Source organism: Pinus tabuliformis, chromosome 6, assembly GCF_031772625.1.
Source record: "Pinus tabuliformis cultivar Carrire ecotype Pingquan chromosome 6, CPIR1, whole genome shotgun sequence".
NCBI classification, from domain to species: domain Eukaryota; kingdom Viridiplantae; phylum Streptophyta; class Pinopsida; order Pinales; family Pinaceae; genus Pinus; species Pinus tabuliformis.
In genome coordinates, this window is record NC_142292.1 from 174,668,527 (window position 1) to 174,688,943 (window position 20,417).

The window sequence follows — 20,417 nt, forward strand, 5'->3', positions numbered from 1 at the left end:
ATATGATGATTTGAAGACATATGATACATCCATTATCCAGCATACCATCCCATTGCTTCCCAATCAGAAACCAATTCAACAGAAGTTAAGAAAAATACATCCAAGTTTAGAGAGTCAAATAAAGACTGAACTTAACAAACTCTTGAAAGCCAAGATTATTTTTCCAGTCCAACACTCAAACTGAGTCTCCAATATGGTGCCAGTCAGAAATAAAAATGGCGACATTCGGATTTGTATTGATTTCAGAAATTTGAACAAAGCAAGCTTAAAAGACAATTTCCCATTACCTACCATGGAGCAAATACTCCAATCAGTAGCAGGCTCTGAATTGATGTCTTTTTTAGACGGTTTCTCAGGATATAACCAAGTTTTGGTCCATCCTGATGACCAGCTTAAAACCACATTCAGAACCAAATGGGGAACATATGCATATCAGAAAATGCCCTTTGGACTTATTAATGCAGGAGCAACATTCCAAAGAGCAATGGATACAGCTTTTAGAGGGATGATTAATAGAATAGTGGTCGTCTATCTAGACGATATTACTGTATTCTCTAAAGAGAGAGCTAATCATTTGCATGACTTAAGTCAAATCTTTCAACGCTGCAAAAGATATGGTATTTCTCTTAACCCAAAAAAATCTTTCTTCGCTCTTAACCAAGGAAAGCTCTTAGGCTTTATTGTGTCTAAAGATGGCATTTATATTGATCCTGATCGGATCAAAGAAATCTCTGAAATCCCTTTCCCGCACAATAAGAAATCCATGCAGTCATTTTTAGGCCAAATCAAGTTTGTTAAAAGATTCGTTTCAGATTTTTCTCAAATTATTTTGCCACTTCAAACTATGATCAAGAAGAATTCAGTCTTTAAGTGGGGACCAGCGGAAAGAGAAGCGTTTGATTTAACCAAATGATCAATAATCGATGCCCTAGCCTTAAATACTCCCAGTTTTTCTAATCATTTTACATTATACACTATTGCCTCCACCTCGTCTTATGCAGCAGTACTCACGCAGCTCAACGATCACAATTTGGAAGCACCCATTTCATTCTCTAGTTCAAATCTTCAGGGTGCCGAATTGAATTACTCCGAAGTAGAAAAACAAGCCTTTGCTGTATTTAAAGCAGTCAAACATTATAGACCCTTCCTTTTGGAAACCCACACAAAAGTTGTTGTTCCTTTCCCTGCAGTTAGGCAACTATTAATCCAAAAAGAACTGGGTGAAAAAAGGGCAAATTGGGTCACAGCGCTTCAAGAATATGACTTAGAAATTAGGCCAGCAAAGATTGTTAGGGGCCAAGGTTTTTGCAGGTTATTGGCAGGAGCATCCAATATTCCAGAATCAAGTGATACAGATCAAACTGAAGAAATCAATCAGATAATTGTTATTGATTCTGAGTCTCAATATGCAGATTTAATCTTTTATTTGAAAAATGGTTATGCACCTCCTAACCTGTCTTACAAAAACAAAAGGGCCATTGGGTTAAAAGCTAAGAATTTTACAATTATTGATGATGTGCTTTTTAAGAAGAATTATGATTCCATCTTATTAAGATGCCTTGAGAAACCTGAAGCACAAAAGGTTTTGCAGGAGTTACATGACGGACCAGCAGGAGGACATTTTGGAGCTGACAGAACAACTCACAAAATTATTCATGCTGGATACTATTGGCCCACTCTGTTTAGGGATGCCTACGAGTATGTAAGGAAATGCCTCAATTGTCAAACTTCTAGCGGAAGACAACGTAAACCAGCTTTCCCTCTGCAACCAGTCAACATTGAACAACCATTTGAGCAATGGGGATTGGATATCATTGGGGAAATTACTCCACCGTCTTCCAAACAGCATAAGTATATCCTTACTGCTACCGATTATTTTACTAAGTGGGTTGAGGCAATCCCTTTAAAGACAGCAAATTCTGAAGCAATCATTGAATTCATAGATCAATTCATCATTACCAGGTTTGGTGTCCCAAATGCTCTTGTTTTTGATAATGCATCTTATTTCTCAAGCAATGCTATGTTTGATTTCGCTATTAAAAGAGGATTTAAACACAAGGAATCTGCAACAGCAAACAAGAAATAAACACAACAATAAACAATACACACAAAGCAAGGAAACACGCAACACCTAATCAGAAGAGCAGGCCCAGCTCTCTAATCAGGGTTGCGTTACTCACAATGAACGATAGATAAACAAAAAGGCTTGTATCTTATTAGTCTGAATAATGTTGTTACAATACAATGCAGGGTCTGACTAAGTTTTGATACAGGAATGACCTATTCTTTATATAGTACAAAGGAGAATAACATCTTTCCCCAAAACCTAGAAACTTTATTCCCAAAGATATACATCAGTTCCATCACAGCAGTAGCACTGAGAGAGAAAGAACAGGTATGATTCAAAAATGGGTTGGGAACAGCTACAAATCAATTATGTTGTTTCGTCATGGTCGATCAGCTGCGGTGAATCACGGAACTGCTGCAATATGCTGTGCGGTCAACAACTGCGCTCCATAATCGGCGGTCATAACATGTCTTAGTGGTTCGCATAGGTAAAACCCTCATGACTCTACTCCATTAATTAAATATCCCAAGAGACGATAAAAGGGGGAATTACCTCATAGTTTTACACAGTAAATATATGCGAATGAATACAAAAGGGATGAAAAGAGGAGTGGAAATGCACGGAAAAGATAGGCCAATTTGGTGCCCAACAGCAGCTAGAGAAAGACATTTCTTCTCAGATTCAGAGCTAGTGGAGGAATGTGGGCAGTGGATTTCGGACACTAGCCACACTTAAAAGAGTAGTATTTTTTCATTAGTTGTTATTGGAAAAAGGAAACCTTGATAGGAAGTATTCTTATGGAAAAACGAGATGATAGGTATAATTTTTTTGCTAGCCTTGATGATGTGAAAAGAGAATAGTGGAACTTGTGGTTCTATGTGGAGAGGATGGACACTTTCATTGCTCAAATTGAGTGTCATATTCCATGCACTAGCACAACGTCTACGTCTCTAGGATCTAGTGCGAGAGATTAAACACGTCACACGTGTCACATCTTCTGAATCATAATTGTTAAATGTTGGTTGGTATCACTTCTTATGATTCATAATTGTTATATGTTGGTTGATATAACTTCTTTTGATTCATAATTGTTAAATTTTGGTTGATAGTCTTTTGTGGTATGATGACTCCATAAACACTCTAGTGCAGATTTTACAATTTTTGTAGTTTTAGAGTAACAACTCTATTGACAGATGGTCAAAATTATATAGTTTCCCAATAGGCAGGTTGCTCTATAACTCTACTTGCAAATGGGAAAAATTATAGAATTTCCCATTCGGCATATTGCTCTATAACTCTATTAGGAGATGGGCAAAACTATATAGTTTCACATTCAATAAATTGCTCTAAAAAATACTAGTAATGGTAGTAGATAGTAGAACTATGCACTGAAACTTTGATTTTTTTAAGCAATACAATCTTACTCTTTATATATATATATATATATTTAACACCATTATCAATTAATTATTTTTTGTGATTAAATATTAACTTCCAAACTGTATCAAACTCTCGATCCTGTACAGTTTTTTTAGTTTGAAAAAGTAAAGCATGTTATATGAAAGCAGACTTTTTCATTCTTAAAAGACAATCTAAAACAAACTCCGAATCATTGTACAATTTTTTTAGTTTGAAAAAGTAAAACACGTTATATGAAACCAAACTTTTTCATTTTTAAAAGACAATCTAAAACAAATTAGATAAAGGTAGACATTTTCTATTTTTGAATGTCGAAAGAAAATACGCAAATGACCATATCCTCCCGACAGATATATATATATATATATATATATATATATATATATATATATATATATATATTTCAAAAAACATAACTATAGACTCTAGACTCTAACTAACCAGAACTCTGACACAGTCGTATGCGGCAGAGGGGATTCGGTGGGTGGACCTTGTTGTGGGGAAAAGTATCCGACTCGGATGACCCTATCCCTACTCTAAAGGTGACAGTCTTTAGCAACAACTGAAAGTAAAGCTTTGATATTTTCCTTTATGAAAGTACAGAGAGAAGGAAGAAAAGATTAACCAACCTGGTGTCTTTCGCTTAGTCGATCCTTATCCTCTCTCTTTGTCTCTTGTTCCCAGCTCCATGCTCTCTTTGCCGGTCCAGCTACACACAGATCCTGCACAGAACAAGAGAGGAAACTACAAGATACATGTACTCATAACTGATGCATGGATTAGAGTGAATCAAATATACAAGTAAATACAATACATCAATGCAATACAAGTATATAGGAGAACATGCAAAACTTTATTGATAGAAGTAACAGGGTTCTGAGAAGGTTACAACCATTGATGGCTCCAATCCAGCAGCACCTCCCCAGCAGCAAGAACTCTCCTCTTCACCTCTAGTAAAACAATCACCCAATAGCTCTAACTGTAAACCAACAGCACCTCCTTGCTTTACACAAAATTCCAGCCTCCTCAGACCTCATAGAAGAGCTCTATATATAGGAGAGAAGAAGAGAGGATGAGTCAGCTTGAGGCTGGCATAGAGCTGACTAGTGTCCTCTCCCTCTTCAGTTAATCTTCAGTTCTTGAGTCCACTTGGAGATCCTTGCTTACACATGGTGATCAAGTACCTCTTACTCATCACAGGGCGAATCTCATGAACCAAGTGTCAGTTTGGAAGCTTCCTGGGCAGTTGACACCTTGCAGAATGACTGTGCCACTTGGCCAATCTCGCCCAGCGCAGGTAGCCTTCATTAGATTTGACTTCCAGCGCAGGTACAAGGATGAGCAGTTGCATTCCAGCGCAGATGCTCAGTGTAGCAGCTGACATGATCCAAAATTAGCCTGTTTTGAAGTGTTTTCAGGTGGAGAACTGATTGGAAGAGCTGTGGTTTGATGACCTTGTTCTTTTCGGGGTAAGAACAACATGTTTAGGGACTGAGGATCCCTGTAATTATTGACATTTCATGCTCCATGTCGCGAGGCACAAAAATGTCTATAACAGTTGCCCCCTAAAGTATGAGGTCGTTTATCGGGTGAAATGCTTTATCTAGAGGGTCCGAAGTTCATTCCAGTGCTGAGGAGTGCCCTGTAATACAATACAATACAATACATTATTTTTCATTCTGTTTTCATGATCTAGCTGAGGCGGGCATTCCCATGCTCAGCTTTATAAATACATTTTGGTACATAGAACAGACGATCGTCTGATGGTAGACTGATAATTTTCTGCTGAAATTATCATCCTTTGAGTAGGATGATCATCTGCTGCAATGATGTACATGACAAATGCTTTTATATTTCCTGAATATGTATCGCAGCCCGGATGGATGAAACTAGATCCGGGGTCTTCAAACTCGTTCGATCTTCACTCTAAGTACAAGTCGATCCATGTGAGAATTTCGCTGAAGTCGAACATGGAAAGACATCGCTTGATTACCGGTCAATGATGAAAACCGTTAACAAGCGCGAGAGGAATCACCGATAATGATAATGACCCTCAAGGTACTGCAGTACAATTCACGTGGCGTGAATAAAGGACTTGGCGTCGAACGCCACGCAAAATCTTCTGGTCGAAGGTCATTGATGTATACCTGTCGCCGGAAGTGAGAAACTTGCCATTGAGGCATGCAAGCTTCAAAGTACTGATGGGGGTGTTCCTAGATCAACTTCTTGGATAATGAGCTGAAGTCGACAAGAAGCGATCCGTCAAAGGAGGGCCTTAATGAATCCCACATCAATGACACAGAACGGAGCTAATGATTTTAGTGGAGGTGAAAACAAACTGTGATATATATGATTCAGGGTGGCGATCATGAATGGATGAAGGATAATGTATGGCAGTGGATGGGACACGGTTGACACTTTCAGAATGACCCCCTCTTGAACATATAACGACACTGATGCGATGGATCGGTAGCATTACCCCAAATGTGGATGGTTTGGCGAGGACCATGGTGATGAGACCGGTGAATGAAACAACCCAACCCGACGTGGTACGGAGGAAAAGTGTCATGTTCAAGAGTGACTTGCTACCATTAGACTTTGATGTTCTCCCAATTTTTCCCCAGTCATTTCTGACCAGTACCTCTTTATTTTTGTCAAGCTTGAGGAGGATAACATATGCTTGTTCTATAACCTGCCCTTCGGGCAAGCCCATCGCTATGATTTAACGAGCTTAGCGATAGGGAAACTCGTTCTCGTCTAAAGACAAGTTTGTCGCTATTTAATCATTTTAACGAGTCTAACGACAAAGAAAACTCGGTCCTTTTCATTTTTAGAGAGTCTGAAAAGGTACAGAAAGTTAACTCCATAATTCCTTTTTCGTCAGCTAATCCCTTAAGTCCGAAAAAGTATAAAACGATACAGAAGGGATGGCTGTTCGGTACTTTTAACGAGCCGAACAAGACAAGCGCTCGATCCTTTTGTGCAATAATCCCTCAGGTCCAAAAAGATTAAAATTTAGAGGAGGGATAACGTTCCGGTCATTTAACGAGCTGGAAGGCCAAAACTCGGCAAAATTTTCATATTTTACGAGTCAGTGAAAAGAGCTCAAAGAAGACTCGTCTTTTGAGGAACGAGTGATAAACAGGGATAGCAACAGATTCCAGGTACAGGTTGGAATTTTCCAATCACGGCAGTGTCACAAGGATGGCTAGGTGAAATCACTCTTCGTCGCTGTTTCTCAAAAGAGGTAAACACACAAATGGAAGTGAATGATCGGCCAAATGAACAGTGGAGGTGATGGATGAAAACACGATCAAGGTTCTTATGGCTGATGAATTTACAATCTCAAAAGGTTATTGATAGGTTCATTTTTTCCATGAGCTTGAACTCTGGGGGAAACTTTTGCTCACACTTTTCTAATTTTTTAACGAGCATAAATTCAGTCATAAAACTGCTCGAATTTTGCGTTTATTTTTTAACGAGCATGAACTATGCGCTAAAACTGCTCGGATCTTGCGTTTATTTTTTAACGAGCATGAACTACGTGCTAAAACTGCTCGATATGCCCCCAGCATAATAATGCAACGGAGGCACATGCCCCCTAGTCTTTATAGGGTCATTTCATTTTTTAACAAGGTTGACATAGTAAAGAACTATCCTTATTTCATTTTTTAACGAGGTTGACCTGAGATAGGAACTATCCTCGATGCTTTGGATCCATTAGAAACAGAAAGTTTCATATTCCATTGTAGCCATTTCTGCCAGATTACTTGGAGGCGGTAAGGCGAAAGTGCCCATCGACGGAGGGTTTTTTAGGAAGATGAATCCGATATTTTGGAGAGAACAATTGTTCCCATGGATCATAGGAATGCTTCCCGTAGTAAATGGTGGCACAACTTCTGTCGAAGTTGTCGTCGAACTGCTAGGTTGATCATTTCCTTTATTGTTCGACGACTGCGGATTCCCGCAGTTTTTGCACTTTGTCGAAATCAGAGCATCATTTTGCTGTTCAGAGGTCGACACCATTAGTACCTGGCACCGGGAAGTATCTCCACTTTCAACCAGATTTTGACTTGGATTGGGAAACGGATCAGTCAATACAGCCGGGGTTTGTGAATTCTTTAAGAATCTTTTAAACTCGGCTTTATATGGACAATCTTTTGTCCAATGATCCTCTTCACATATCTGACACCTAGAAGGTGGTTTCCCTTTCCCGGGAGAGCTTGAAGAATTTTTCTTAGGGGATGATCCACCTTGTTTATTCTTCCTCCCTTTGTCTTGATTCTTCTTGCTTCCTGGTTGATTGGAGTTTTTGCTTTTATCCGTAGATACAACATTTACCTCCGAAGCAAGAATCTCTTGATTTGCTTTTTGATTCGAAGTCTTACGGGCTTTCTTATTTGAATCCTTTGTCGACTTAGCGTTTGCAGTTCCAATCACGCCATCGCCGGCATGAGAGTCACTATTCGATCCGGGAGGAGGAGGGATTGAAAATTCTGGTCTGGGGGCGTCAGGTATCTTATCATAGAGCGTGCCCGACTGAGTATATACTAAGTCTAAATATTGAGCACCAGCAATAACCTGCTCCTCTGTTATGACGCCTCCCTTGGCCACATCTTCTGTTATAGCAGGAAGAAGCGACTTTATAAACCACTCAGCTAATAGCTGATCTGGAACATAGGTCTTTACCATTCTGCGACGACGACGCCACTCATGTATATGATCTGATATATGTGTGGCTGTTGTCTGCTTGAAATTGGTCAAGATCTCTGTTCCAGTTTCGTACCTTATAGGTAACTGAAAGTGTGTTAAGAAAGTCGTGGCTAGGGAACTAAAATTGTCGAAAGAGGCTCTAGGTAATTCAATATACCATTTAGCCGCCGGACCAGTCAATGTCCTCTGGAAAAGGCGAAGCCTTATCGAATCATCATTCAAGGTATTCGACGAACACCACAGATGGAATGTCATCACATGATTCGACGGATCTTCACCAGGATTTCCATTGAATTTAGGAATGTCCGAAGGAAGTTTGTGAGGAATCGCTGGCCACCAATGGGCATAGGCGATTGGATCGTTCGTCAATCGATGTAAATCGGGTAATTCTAGAGTCGCCACGAATGGCAACTGCTGATTCAGGTTTGGCGAGGCGTATCCAGGATACGATGGAATCGCCTGAGCAGTAGGTCTTTGCATACCAGCATAGTGCAACTGATGTTGATATGACTGATACGGCTGGTGGGCTTGGCCACTGTAAAGTGGTTGATTTAACCTATTCTGAATATAGGGTTGCCCACTATTCGCAAAGATCTGTTGCTCAGATCCCTGGTACACCTGTTGAAACTGAGGTTGTTGGTATTGCACCATCCATGGTTGTGAAGCCATGTTTTGCTGTGCGACACTAACCGACGGACCAAGATGCGGGGTTATGGTTCCCGTTTGTATCTGTGTCGTCCCGGCAGTTGGCGATTGTGGTTGTGTTGCAGGGTCAATGGGCTGTTGCATTACAACTTGGGGTTGACATACAACAGGCATCGATTGAACTTGCGACACGGTTACAATTGCTGGCGTCGTCGGGATACTAGACATAGGTACACACTGTTGCATGGAATATACAACTCTTGGTTGTTGGGGTAACATAGGTACCCAACCACTCGTCGTTACTTCAGTCAAACCTGAATGTTGTTGAAAACTGCCGTATGGGTATCCCCCCGGAAGGGGAAGTGAAAGGGCATATTGCCCCCCATACGGTAACAATCCGGAGCTCAAGGGTATAGATTGCCTTTGAGGACTGGATGGCCCAAACTAATTTCCAAAGGGATCAATTTGTCTAGTTTCAACATAAGAATTACCGGGTATTATACCGGAAGAACAAACTGGAACAGACCAAGTTGTCGTAATAGTCCCTGGGTGGACTCCTTCTAGCTGATGAGGGCTAGTCGGGACAGCTGGTATGCCGGCAAACATCGTTGGATTGACAGCAGGAGCTTCTGCTGTCGCTGTGTCATTTGGCACAGTCCTAGATGTCGACGGTTGCTCAGACATTTTAAGTCTATCCAATAAACTGCCTAACGATTCTACAGGAACTTCCTGTGGCGATGGACAAACTTCTGATGCAGAAGGAAAAAGAGTGGCACCTACTCCAAAATGAGTTGGAGTATTTGCTTGCTGGTCCTCTACGATTTCCTCTATTGCAATCAGACCAGGAGGAAGAGGAAGACCGTCAGGTCCGTAAAAGATTTCTGGTGCCGAAGAAGGGGTTGCTTCGACAGCGACAGTTGTTTGAACAACAAGACTCTGTGGACCGGTTTCAGATGGAACTGGTTCAGTTATGCAAGTACTTGTCTTCAGACTAGGATCAGTACAACTGTCCTTCTGTTGCTGTTGAACTTCTTCAATAGAGGCAGGGATTCCAGAAATATTGGGAGTGACCAGAATCTCAGATGTTGTTGGAACTTCCGTTCTAACTTTAAAAGGAGATTTTGACCTGGTCCAGCGAGTTCACTTCGTCCGTACTACTCTCGTTTCCGGAGACAAAGGCGGTTGACTCGCAAGTCTCCCCGAACAACGGTGTTTTAATTGACTTTCCTCCACGGTTGCAGATTACTTGATCAACTAAAATACAAAAGGGGAATTATGTTTTCGTATTGAATGAATTTTATTAGACGCTTTTAGACACAACTTTGCTTTTTCATGTTTTAAGAGTCGAGAAAAAGCTAAAGATGACTCTAGTCGCCTTCGATGTATTAATGAGCCCGAAGTGACAAATGCTCGGTTGGACCTTTTCAGTTATAGAGTTTGAAAAGGGCCAAAAGAAACTGCTCTGGAGATCTAGGTAGAGGGTGTGCCAAACCTTTCGCGAAACCACAGAATACGTTTTACGGTACGGGTGGTCGATCTTCGTGAATGCTGTGTTCACTGCATCGCGATCAGTAGGGCGGTCGACACGGCTTCCTAAGGATAAAGGATAATTGCCTATTGGGGTCTCCCAATATACGCGACGGTACGCGGGAGCTCAAGTCCGTATTAGTGCTATCGTCCCTCAGGAGGAATCACCCACCTTCGTAGAGATCGACAGTCACTACGTTTAACGACGCCGGAACACGTCTCTACCTAGACCTCTATTGTGAGCGTTATGTTACAATGCGTTTTTAGATTCATTCAATATATTTTAAGTTGATCTTGTTTATCAGTTTGTCTTTCAGGATCACCACGAGATGTATTGGTACAAATTCCTAAATGCAGCTAAAATGATAAGCAAGCTTTTACAATCTTTTTAGCTTTGAAAATCCTAACTACTGAGGGGAGAGAAAAACAATATCTTTCCACACAGAGCACAAAGCACAAACTAATGCACTTTCTCCTAGATCAGACACGCAAACTTATCAAAAATGCAAATGCAAGATGCATGTATTTCTTTTCTTTTCCCTTAATGTTGATGTAGACAAAAGGAAATTGTTGTATAATTTTCGAATTCAATTTGAAGCGTAAACAAACAAGTTTCGTCTAAAATGAAAAGACACCTTACAGGTACTTGTTTCAACACTAAAAATATATGAATTCAAACCATAATATGAAAAACAAACAAACTCAAACAGCCATGAACAGTAATAAAACTAGCTCTTAAGATCACAAAGACACTTTTACAGTTCAGGATCTAAGAGGCCACAGCTATACTGGTTCGCTTTTCACAATGGCAAACTGTAACTGAAACAAGAAATACTAAAAGAACATTCACAGTTTCATCACACAACTGAGGCAGAATAATGTCAAGGAGAATGGTTTACAGCAAGTACAATGACCAGCAAGCAACAGCAAAAAATCAGTGAAAACAGGGCTAAGACACAATGGGAAAACTGAGCAAGACAAAGGCTAACTGGACCAGCGCAGGCTCTGGTCTGTCAGTTTGACTCTCAGCGCAGTTCCCGAAGGAAGTACCTGTGCTGTAATGCAGACTGCCTGTGGACAGCCTGCTCTGGGACACGAGAGTTACGTCTACAAAGTTTTCTGGGTCATAAAAAGCTCAAAAATGCACTGTTTTTGCTGAAATAAAAAGCTATAGGTCAAGTACAGGCTAAGGGATGATCAAGAGGATGAAAAGCTATCACAAAGAGTAAAGAGTCTTTTGTAGATCAGCTCTTCAAATCTTGAATTTGCTCAGCAAATGAGCAAGAGTAGCAGACCCTCTACTTCGCTTTTGATATAGTCAAAAGCTTTTCGATTTGGTACTCTTTTCTTCAAGAAATGAATAGCAAAATACTACAAACACCAACAAGATACTAGGCTCCCCAGTGGAGTCGCCAGTTTGTTGTGGGGAAAAGTATCCGACTCGGATGACCCTATCCCTACTCTAAAGGTGACAGTCTTTAGCAACAACTGAAAGTAAAGCTTTGATATTTTCCTTTATGAAAGTACAGAGAGAAGGAAGAAAAGATTAACCAACCTGGTGTCTTTCGCTTAGTCGATCCTTATCCTCTCTCTTTGTCTCTTGTTCCCAGCTCCTTGCTCTCTTTGCCGGTCCAGCTACACACAGATCCTGCACAGAACAAGAGAGGAAACTACAAGATACATGTACTCATAACTGATGCATGGATTAGAGTGAATCAAATATACAAGTAAATACAATACATCAATGCAATACAAGTATATAGGAGAACATGCAAAACTTTATTGATAGAAGTAACAGGGTTCTGAGAAGGTTACAACCATTGATGGCTCCAATCCAACAGCACCTCCCCAGCAGCAAGAACTCTCCTCTTCACCTCTAGTAAAACAATCACCCAATAGCTCTAACTGTAAACCAACAGCACCTCCTTGCTTTACACAAAATTCCAGCCTCCTCAGACCTCATAGAAGAGCTCTATATATAGGAGAGAAGAAGAGAGGATGAGTCAGCTTGAGGCTGGCATAGAGCTGACTAGTGTCCTCTCCCTCTTCAGTTAATCTTCAGTTCTTGAGTCCACTTGGAGATCCTTGCTTACACATGGTGATCAAGTACCTCTTACTCATCACAGGGCGAATCTCATGAACCAAGTGTCAGTTTGGAAGCTTCCTGGGCAGTTGACACCTTGCAGAATGACTGTGCCACTTGGCCAATCTCGCCCAGCGCAGGTAGCCTTCATTAGATTTGACTTCCAGAGCAGGTACAAGGAGGAGCAGTTGCATTCCAGCGCAGATGCTCAGTGTAGCAGCTGACATGATCCAAAATTAGCCTGTTTTGAAGTGTTTTCAGGTGGAGAACTGATTGGAAGTGCTGTGGTTTGATGACCTTGTTCTTTTCGGGGTAAGAACAACATGTTTAGGGACTGAGGATCCCTGTAATTATTGACATTTCATGCTCCATGTCGCGAGGCACAAAAATGTCTATAACAGACCTGCAACACCGGGTCATTTACCATAGTTATAAAAGGGAGCAACACTCTCCATTCATAATCAAATTCAGTCCATCTCTATTTATTTTTGAATAGAAGAAAAGAAAAATAGCGAGTTACAGCCATGGAATCCTTTCCGGCGTTAGCAGTTGCAGTACTAGTGATCTTATCATACGCGAATAGTATTGTTATTGTGCGTGCAAGTGATCCAGATCCTTTACAAGACATTTGCATTGCTGATATGCAAAGCAATGGTAATGTTTCCATGTTGTAATTACATGTAATATAATATGTATGTCTTGTGCGTTTGCGAATGTCTGCTAGCTGATCATGGGTGAATAACATTTTATATATATTTTGAATTGTGCAGTTATTGTGAACGGGTTTCCATGTAAGAATGCGATGACGGTCACAGTAGACGACTTCCGGTTGAGGGGCCTAGATAAACCAGGAGATACCAGTAACCAGTTGGGATTCGTTCTAACGCCAGCTTTTGTAACGCAGCTGTTGAGATTTTCTGTTTTAGTCAAATAGGCAAAAATCTATGAAGGATGACAACAATAGGGATTCAGTTCCTAGATGAGCTCCAGGTTGTTGGGAGGGAGTTAATGCCTCCTATATTTGATGTGAGGGAGTTATGAGGCTGTTAGATTCTCTATGCTATATAACAGGCAATCATTCGGATGATTTGCTAAGAGAGTGTGAGGATTTCATGATGTAATCTCCTAATTTGATTAATAAACTTCTGATGCCTATGTTTGGTGGACATAGCCCAGATTGGTTGGGTGAACCACGTTAATTCTTGTGTGCTTGATAATTGCTGTGTGTATTTATGTTTGCTGTGCACCTGATCCAACAATTGGTATCAGAGCATGTTGGAGGTGCTGCCTGGAGGAGCTGCACAGTTTGGAGGTGGAGCGCTGGTGTTGCTGGAGCTGTTGGTGCGTGGAGAACAGCAATAATACCTGGTGAACAGCGGTTGCGTGGAGAGATACAATCACCTGGTGAAGAGCGGTTGCGTGAAAAGCTGTTGCGCGGATGACTGTGACTGTGTTTTGGACGTGACTGTTGCTGCGTGCTGGAGGCAGCCGGAGCTGTTGCAATGTTCAGCGTGGGGGTCGCGTGTTTCTACTCGAGTATGGTTGATGCCAGATTATGCCAGATCGTGAGATCGTCCACGAGGAGGAGCGAAAATGATCTGTCGGTATGATTGGTGCTGCGTATTACTATAACCCGTTTTTTTTAAATTGCCATGCGCGTTGTGAAATTGTTGATATACCTGGTGCATAATTGCCTCTGCGCGTTGTTACATTGCCTCTGATAGCATGATCTTATTGAATGAAGTTCAATGGGTGTTTTTTGTTTTTTATTGGCGATTAGTGGAAGAGTCGCAGCATTATTTTTGATCTGCTAATAGATCCTTCAATTTACCTCCCAACGCAGTGTGTTTTTTGATAAAACCCGCAGTCCAGTTTTTTAAAAACACAGTGACTCCGAGTTTCGTTGGCAGAGAAAGCTAAATACCAACAGCCGCCCATTTTTAAAAAAAAACTAATTGGGGAGCCTTGTTTTTACATACAAAGTATTCGATTGTTTTTATAACACGATGGATTTATAAGGAACCACTTACCACTTACTTTGTTGCGTTAAAATTTGGCTTGGACCATTAGGAATATGGACCATTAAGAAAGCACTTATATTGGTGCAAATAAAACAAGAAGTGTTGTTTTTTGAGATTATTTAATTTGCACACTAAACACACAAGCCAAAAGTTAAAAAAAAAAAAAGGCATAGGCAGAAATTTTTTGTGTGAAGTGCAAAGGGCAGTTTTTTGTTTTAAAGGCAAAGGCAGAAAGGCATAGGCAATTTGTTTTTATTGCTGGTTGGATATTGGAGATTATTGTGTTTTTTTGTTGATACAAGATGGCCAAAACTCAAAGTGCCCGTTTTGAAATTGAAAAGTTTAATGGCAAGAATAATTTTGAGATCTGGAAGGTGAAGATGCACGATCTGCTGGTTCAACAAGGTGTGGCGAAAACACTGTTGGGGAAAAAAAAGACCTCCTTCCATGACGGAGGATGAATGGGATGAGATGGACGATAGAGCTCTGAGCGCAATTCGGTTATGTCTGGCGGACGATGTTCTGTTTAACATTGTGTCAGAGAAAACCGCCGCAGGCTTGTGGTCGAAGCTTGAGAAGCTCTATATGACGAAATCTTTAACAAACCGAATTCTCCTGAAACGGCAGCTTTACAGTTTGCGGATGAAAGAAGATACCTCAATTGCTGATCACCTGAATGTTTTTAATACCTTGTTGGTGCAATTAAACAGTCTAGATGTAAAATTTGATTCAGAGGATAAGGCGATAACTTTATTATGTTCTTTGCCTGAATCCTGGGATCACTTTGTTACTTCCATAAGTTTTAGTACATCAGAAATTCTTGAGTTTGACAATGTTGTTGGAGCCTTGTTGGCTGAGGAGACGAGGAAGAGGTCGAATGCAGACACCTCTACATCAGAGGTAATGATGGCCAGAGGTCGCTCACGAGAGAGACACTCCGGGGGAAAGCATAGTTACTCTCGCTCAAAATCCAAAGGAAAGAAGCCAAAGGTGAAGTGCTGGCATTGTGGCAAGGCTGGACATCTGAAAAAGGATTGTTGGAAGCGAAAGCAAGCTGTTAAAGAAGGCTCTTCGACAGAAAAGAAGGAAGCCAACACCACAGATACAGGTTCAGTATCAGGTTTAGGTATGAGTGATGAGGTATTGTCAGTTAATGTTTCAAAACATGATCAACATTGGTTGTTAGATTCCGGGGCATCTAATCACATGTGTATACATAGAGATTGGTTTAAAACATATAGATCAATTGATGATGGTGTTGTGTACATGGGTAATGATGTCACATGTAATATTGTTGGGATTGGTAGCATACAACTACAAATGTTTGATGGCACAACCAAAATATTAACTGATGTGAGGCATGTACCAGATCTAAGGAAAAATTTGATTTCATTAGGAGCACTTGATTCAAATGGATATAAAACTGTAATTCAAGGTGGAGTTATGAAAATCTATAAAGGTATCTTACAAGTTATGAAAGCTAAGAAAGTAGGAAATCTATTTCAGTTAGAAGGTAGAACCGGGTCAGATCATGTGTCTGTGTCTGAACATGACAGTAGTTCCATTCACTTATGGCATCAAAGATTGGGGCATATGAGTGAAAGAGGATTGAAAATTTTGGCTGACCGAAAGTTACTGCCTAATCTAAGATCTGGAAAATTGGAATTCTGTAAACATTGTCTGTTTGGTAAACAAAGTAAACAAAAGTTTAAAATAGGCAAACATACTAGTAAAGGCATACTTGATTATATCCATTCAGATGTTTGGGGTCCAGCCCCTACAGCGTCATATGGTGGCTCATCTTATTTTGTATCATTCATTGATGACTATTCTCGGAAAGTTTGGGTCTACATGCTGAAAAAGAAGTCTGATGTTTTTACAGTTTTCAAGCAGTTTAGAGCATTGGTAGAAAACAACACTGGTAGAACTATCAAATGTTTAAGAACTGACAATGGTGGTGAGTTTTCCTCCAAGGAGTTTGACAGCTATTGCAAGGATGCAGGGATCGAGAGACATAAGACCACGGTTTATACTCCTCAGCAGAATGGAGTTGCTCAACGCATGAACAGAACTCTTCTAGAGAGAGCAAGGTGTATGCTGAGTAATGCCGGGTTGCCGAAGGAGTTGTGGACGGAAGCAGTGGCAACTGCTTGTTATGTGATAAACCGATCTCCATCAACGGCAATAGACTACAAGGTTCCGCAAGAGGTATGGACAAGACACCCTTGTGACTATTCTAAACTCAGAGTGTTTGGTTGTGATGCATATGCTCTAGTGCCTAAACATCAGCGAACTAAATTAGATCCAAAGTTTAAAAGGTATATCTTTGTTGGGTATGGTGATGGAACAAAGGGATTTAGATTGTGGGATCCTACTACCCGCAAAATCATCATCAACAGAGATGTAAGGTTTAATGAATCCTCTCTTGTACAGTAAGATGTAGATAGGAGATTGAAACATGATGATGTATCTGATTTCCAACATATTCAGTTTGACAGCATTTCTAATGATAGTCATAACGACCATAGTTCAGATTCTAGTCATGAACAGGTTTCAGAATCAGATTATGAACAGGGTTCAGATGGAGGACATGAACAGGTCTCAGATGGCGATCATGAAGAAATTCCTACAGTTGATAGACAACCAGTTGTGGAAGCACCAGAAACATACTTAAGGAGATCTACAAGGATCAAACACCGTCCGAGAAGGTATGATGATTCAGTTGCTTTGATCGCTAATGATGATGAACCTTTGTGTTATCAGGAAGCTGTAGAAGGTTCAAATAGTGACAAATGGAAAGCAGCCATGAAGGAAGAAATGATGGCCTTAGGAAAGAATGGCACGTGGGATCTGGTTGAACTTCCCAAAGGCAGGAAAACTGTGGGTTGCAAATGGGTCTTCAAGCTGAAACGGGGTGTGAATGATACGGAAGATAGGTACAAAGCTCGGCTGGTTGCAAAAGGGTTTTCTCAGAAAGCTGGCATAGACTTTCATGATATATTTTCACCAGTGGTTAAAATTGTTTCAATTAGAATTGTGTTAGCATTAGTGGCTTTGTTTGATTTGGAGTTGCAGCAGTTAGATGTTAAGACTGCATTTCTACATGGTGATTTAGATGAGGAAATATATATGGAACAACCAGAAGGGTTTGTTCAGCATCGCAATGCGAAATTTGTCTGCAGGCTCAAGAAGTCATTATATGGCCTGAAGCAGTCGCCTCGGCAGTGGTATAAGAAGTTTGATTCTTTCATGTTGAGTCAGAAATATGTAAGAAGTGAATATGATCATTGTGTTTATTTTAAGCAGTTGAATAATGGCATGTTCATTATCTTAGTGTTATATGTTGATGATATGCTTTTAGCAAGCAAAAGCATTGAAGAAATCAACAGGTTGAAGACTCAGATGGCAAGGACGTTTGATATGAAAGATCTAGGAGCCGCAAGACAGATTTTGGGCATGGAGATTTTCAGAGACAGGAGCAATGGTAAGTTGTGGCTATCACAACAGAAGTATGTTGAGAAAATACTTTTGAGGTTTGGTATGAACAATGTGAAGCCTGTGTCGATCCCTTTAGCTTCCCATTTTAAGCTTTCTTCGAGTTTATGTCCTAATACAGATGAAGAAAAGGATTATATGTCTCGAATTCCTTATGCCAATGTAGTAGGATGTTTGATGTATGTGATGGTGTGTACACGACCAGATATTTCTCATGCAGTTGGGGTTGTCAGCAGGTACATGGCAAATCCGGGTAAAGAGCACTGGTCAGCAGTGAAATGGGTGCTTCGGTACTTGAGAGGCACAAGTAGTTATTGTATTTCTTACAATAAGAGTAGTGAATATGTTTGCGGATATGTTGATTCCGATTTTGCAGGTGATTTGGATAAGAGAAGATCAACTTCAGGGTACGTCTTTACTCTTGCAGGTGGACCTATTAGCTGGATGTCAAAGCTACAAAACATTGTTGCTTTGTCTACTACTGAAGCAGAATACATTGCTGCTTCTCATGCTTGCAAAGAGGCGGTTTGGTTGAAAGGTTTGCTTGGTGAGTTTGGTAGGTTACAGGATAACATCAGGTTACTTTGTGACAATCAAAGTGCAATACATTTGGCTAAGAATCCGGCCTATCATAGTAAGTCAAAGCATATTCCAATCAAATATCATTTTGTAAGACAGGTTATCACTAAAAGGGGAGTTTCTCTTGAAAAGGTGCATACAAAGGAGAACTGTGCAGACATGTTCACGAAACCAGTTTTGTTGGAGAAGCTACGCTGGTGTTCGGCTTCTCTTGGCTTGCAGAAAAGATAAAATAATAATAACAGGGCATCAGGCGAATTGTTGTCAAGGTGGAGATTGTTGAGATTTTCTGTTTTAGTCAAATAGGCAAAAATCTTTGAAGGATGACAACAATAGGGATTCAATTCCTAGATTAGCTCCAGGTTGTTGGGAGGGAGTTAATGCCTCCTATATTTGATGTGAGGGAGTTATGAGGCTGTTAGATTCTCTATGCTATATAACAGGCAATCATTCGGATGATTTGCTAAGAGAGTGTGAGGATTTCATGATGTAATCTCCTAATTTGATTAATAAACTTCTGATGCCTATGTTTGGTGGACGTAGCCCAGATTGGTTGGGTGAACCACGTTAATTCTTGTGTGCTTGATAATTGCTGTGTGTATTTATGTTTGCTGTGCACCTGATCCAGCAATAGCTACCAGGCTTAAACACCTTGGGAATTTCGTTGGTCCGCCTTGATTTCGCTGCTCCTCTCGGCCTCAACCCTCCTCACACACATCCGCGGGCCACCAAAATCTTGGTGGTGATCGAGGGTACTCTCTTAGTTGGCTTTATCACCACTAACAACACTCTGTTCTCCACAACGCTGGAGAAGGGAGACGTGTTTGTGTTCCCTCGAGGTCTTGTGCATTTCCAACAGAACATTGGCCCTGTCAACGCAGTGGCCTTCTCTGGACTGAACAACCAGAATCCAGGAACTCAGCAGGTTGCGCCGGCCTTGTTCAGAGCCTCTCCTCCTGTTTCTGCCTCTGTGCTCGCTAGAGCTTTCCAGATCGATGACAAGCTCGTCCAAATTATCCAAAGCAGGTTCACATCCTCATGATCTTGATCCGATGCTGTCATAATACTATTCGCTCTTTCCTTCCTTCAATTGAGGTGGTATTTATATAGTTAAATAAAACCAACCTCGCGATGTTGTTATCTGAGAGAGGTCATTATAATAGCAGACACTGCGTTTAATTATAATATAAATAAAAGTTCAATATTTCAAATCTGACGCTGCGTTTGATACACGATTGACAAAGACTTGGAAATACATATCAGTGTTAATTTGGATTATGAAATTTCTCATGTTAATCAATATTCAACTGTTCAGACAAAAACTGAGGAAGAAGTCGTCCACCATTCTCACAAAGAGAACAACATCCTTCTTTTAAAAATGTAGTCTACTCAAAACTGCAGGAACAGCTTTGATACACCGCCTAAATTACCAAGAACTACATACATTATAGAAAAAATTGAACAAAAGATCAAGTAATAAACATCACTGACACAGGATTTTTCCACAATTCCACAATCATGTACAAAATATTGAACGAGCAATAGAATTCATTCTTCTTGGACGACCTCTTGCCATTGTCATATATATCGTACTAAATCATACTAAATAATTAATTTATAACTTTATTATTAATAATTATAAAATGGAATCTAATTTTTAATCATGGAAATTCTTAATTGGTAAACCAAATGACTAAAAAACCCTAACTCTTTTCATGTTCAAAATATTTATATTTTATTTTAATTTATTTTTATAACATTTTAAAAACCAAATTAAAAAATATATATATATATATATATATATATATATATATATATATATATATATATATATAACTACCTTTAACATAAATCTTAACCCTGTATC

General features: G+C 40.2%; 1 protein-coding gene across 1 annotated transcript; it reads left to right on the forward strand.

Moving 5' to 3' along the window:
* Nucleotides 1-12,979: 12,979 nt before the first annotated feature.
* LOC149258017 (germin-like protein 8-2) lies at nt 12,980-19,592 on the forward strand. Its single transcript, XM_089397229.1, has 3 exons — nt 12,980-13,109; nt 13,226-13,374; nt 19,185-19,592. Exons 1-3 carry the CDS (start codon nt 12,980-12,982, stop codon nt 19,590-19,592), a joined length of 687 nt encoding a protein of 228 aa, XP_089253355.1.
* The last annotated feature ends 825 nt before the right edge of the window (nt 19,593-20,417 follow it).

Coding starts and splice junctions, on each gene's coding strand:
- LOC149258017 (XM_089397229.1), top strand. CDS start 12,980: ATGGAATCCTTTCCGGCGTTAGCAGTTGCAGTACTAGTGATCTTATCA. Junction 13,110..13,225: donor TGCTGATATGCAAAGCAATG/GTAATGTTTCCA, acceptor TGAATTGTGCAG/TTATTGTGAACGGGTTTCCA. Junction 13,375..19,184: donor CGCAGCTGTTGAGATTTTCT/GTTTTAGTCAAA, acceptor ATCCAGCAATAG/CTACCAGGCTTAAACACCTT.